This window comes from Anastrepha ludens, chromosome 5, assembly GCF_028408465.1.
Source record: "Anastrepha ludens isolate Willacy chromosome 5, idAnaLude1.1, whole genome shotgun sequence".
NCBI classification, from domain to species: Eukaryota; Metazoa; Arthropoda; class Insecta; order Diptera; family Tephritidae; genus Anastrepha; species Anastrepha ludens.
This window is the reverse complement of record NC_071501.1, coordinates 10,562,013-10,564,565: the sequence shown is the minus strand read 5'-3', so window position 1 is coordinate 10,564,565 and position 2,553 is coordinate 10,562,013. Positions and strand designations below refer to the sequence as shown.

The 2,553-nt window shown below is 38.0% G+C and overlaps 1 protein-coding gene across 1 annotated transcript; it reads left to right on the top strand.

Moving 5' to 3' along the window:
* Window positions 1-1,018: 1,018 nt before the first annotated feature.
* On the top strand, window positions 1,019-1,651 carry LOC128864368 (uncharacterized). Its single transcript, XM_054103991.1, has 2 exons — window positions 1,019-1,119; window positions 1,226-1,651. The coding sequence occupies exons 1-2, from the start codon at window positions 1,081-1,083 to the stop codon at window positions 1,613-1,615; spliced, it is 429 nt and encodes a 142-aa protein (XP_053959966.1). The 5' UTR covers window positions 1,019-1,080; the 3' UTR covers window positions 1,616-1,651.
* Window positions 1,652-2,553: the final 902 nt, after the last annotated feature.

Sequence of the window (2,553 nt, the reverse complement as noted above, 5' to 3'; positions counted from 1 at the left end):
CGAGTGCAGAACAACATAATAATCACAATAATAATAAAACGAGTATCATGACTTTCACTTTTGACCGACTTTGATGTGGTTTTTTGGTTTTCAGCTCATGTGGAGAGCGGCGCCATTCAGCCGCCTGTTGACTGGTTTGCATGCCAAACTCATATACCCACATCTCAACACCTATTGAAATGCGCTGGACAAACGTTGGATAAACTTGCTCAAGCATGTCTTGAAACGAGTCGAGCAGCCACGCCTCTTGGTGTTTCATGCCCAATTGATAGTGTAAAATGTTGCGAATTGATTCCTGAGACACGCTAAGGTCACGAGCTGCCTCGTTCAAACTTAAATGATGGTTTTCCAGTACCATTTCCTTGACTTTGTCGACGTTTTAATCCGTTGAAGATTTTGATCGGGGCAAATCTTCCATGACTTCTCGGCCCTCTGCAAAGGCCCCATGCCACTCGCAGACCCGCGTTTTTTATAAAGCACACTCGCCATAGGTTTTCTGCAACATTTTTAACGATTCGGCACACGAAATCCCGTTCACAGCACAAAATTTAAGACAAATACTTTGTTTGAGATTTTTATCCACTGTGAAAATCGCAGAATACAGCTGCGGTTGCCTATATAATTAAATGTCAAAAACAAGCTAATTGACAGATCACGCTCAAACTCGGCAACACTAAAGAGAACAGTTGTACCAACATGAACAATTCCCGATATTTTTTTGACAGAATGCATATATATATACCATCACCAAAATAGCTGATAACATAGATAACCTTGAATGGAATAAATGGAACTTAGCACTGTGACCAATTCCCTTCTTTTCTGTTTGCAAATATAAATGCCCTTTGTTTACTCAGCCTGCGCAATTAAGCCTTAAAAAATCATATTCTATTTATTATTATTCTACACAATTCAACCAAATGAAGCGAATCAATGCAAAGAAGTTACTGTTTCATTTTATTCCATTGCATAACTTTATTGGTTCTTCTATTTTATAAGTTGGATGGACCGACTTCAGTGAGTATAAATACGAGGCATTTCACTTAGAAGGTATCAGTCGTAAAAGTCGTGAAGTAAAAAATGAAAATCTACTTTTTTCTAATTGCCCTATTTGGCTTGGTATGTATTGTTGTTATAGTGACACGATTAAAAACCGAATAAATCAAAGGATACTTGGTTTTTGTTTTTTGAAAAGTAAAACATTTATAAGCTTACTCCTTTCTAGGTGTTTGCCGAAGAGCAAGTCAAATCAATACCTCGTGAAGAAATCGTATTGAGCTTGGTGCAATGCTTGATTCCAAACCCCCCGGCTAGAAAATACTTTGTAAAAATATTAAGTTTTCAGTATCCCGATGTACCAGAGGTAATCTCATATATGGATTGTGTGGCAGAGAATCTGGGTTTATTGGACTTCAAAACTGGGCAAACTAATGTGGAACGACTTGCCGAATTTTTTTCCATGGACCCAAATAATGCTGAAGATATGGATATAATTAAGAATTGTATTCATAAACCCGAGGTGAAAGAGGTACATGTACGTCCCGGATACTTGTGTATATTGAATTCGAGGCTTGGCGATAATCTGAGGAATTATCTCTTGGGATATTTGTTATAATCACAATGATTATTAATAAATCTTATACGAAAACTACTTAAAATCTGTTATCATTAATTAAAATCTGGATCATCTTTGGAATATTTCATATTTTTTGCTTTTTAGCAAATGAGATATATTGTTATTTCCTCTTCAATCTGTTAAAACAAATGGGATTGGTGGTAATTTTTGTAATTAATGGGTTTAGGTGCGAATGAAGTCTTATATTGTGTGATGAGGCATGCTTTTTGGGTTGGAATTTTTACAGTATTTCGATGTGTGAGTTCGCTGCGGTGCCCCAGAGTTGTATGCCAAATGTCCATACTGGGTTTAAGACAGCTGAGTACAGGGAGAGCTTATTTTCGAGGAATACATGGGAATTGCGATTTAACAGCCAATAAAGACATCGAAGTTTGATTCCTAGTGCCTTGAGTATAGTAAAAATATGGGGTTTCTATGTAAACTTGCAGTCAAGATGCATTCCGCGCTGTTTTCTAACATTACTTTGGTGTACGCTTGTGTTATTGAATTGAACGGGTGGGCAAGTATTTCGCTTGTGTGTAAAGGTAACTTAACAGATTTCGTCTGCGTTGCGTTTATTCTCCAGTCTTTGAGCCATTGAGTTATTTCATCAAATCCTTTTTGCAGTTTAAGAGAAGTCACAATTACGAGTGAAGCGTTGTCATCGGCAACAGTTCCGACTATAGTTTCCTCAGTAAACTAGCACTCTATAAGGCTGTCATCATGCTCGTCCTATCCTATGGCGCATAAGCTTGGACAATGAAAATATCCGTTGAGGCGTCCCTTGGAGAATTTGAGAGAAAGATTTAACGACCTTTCCACGTTAGCGACGGCTATGGGTGCGATGGAGCGATGAGTTGTATGAACTTTACGACAACACAGACATAGCGCAGCAAATAAAGATTCGACAAATTCGTTGGCTGGGCTATGTCATCCGA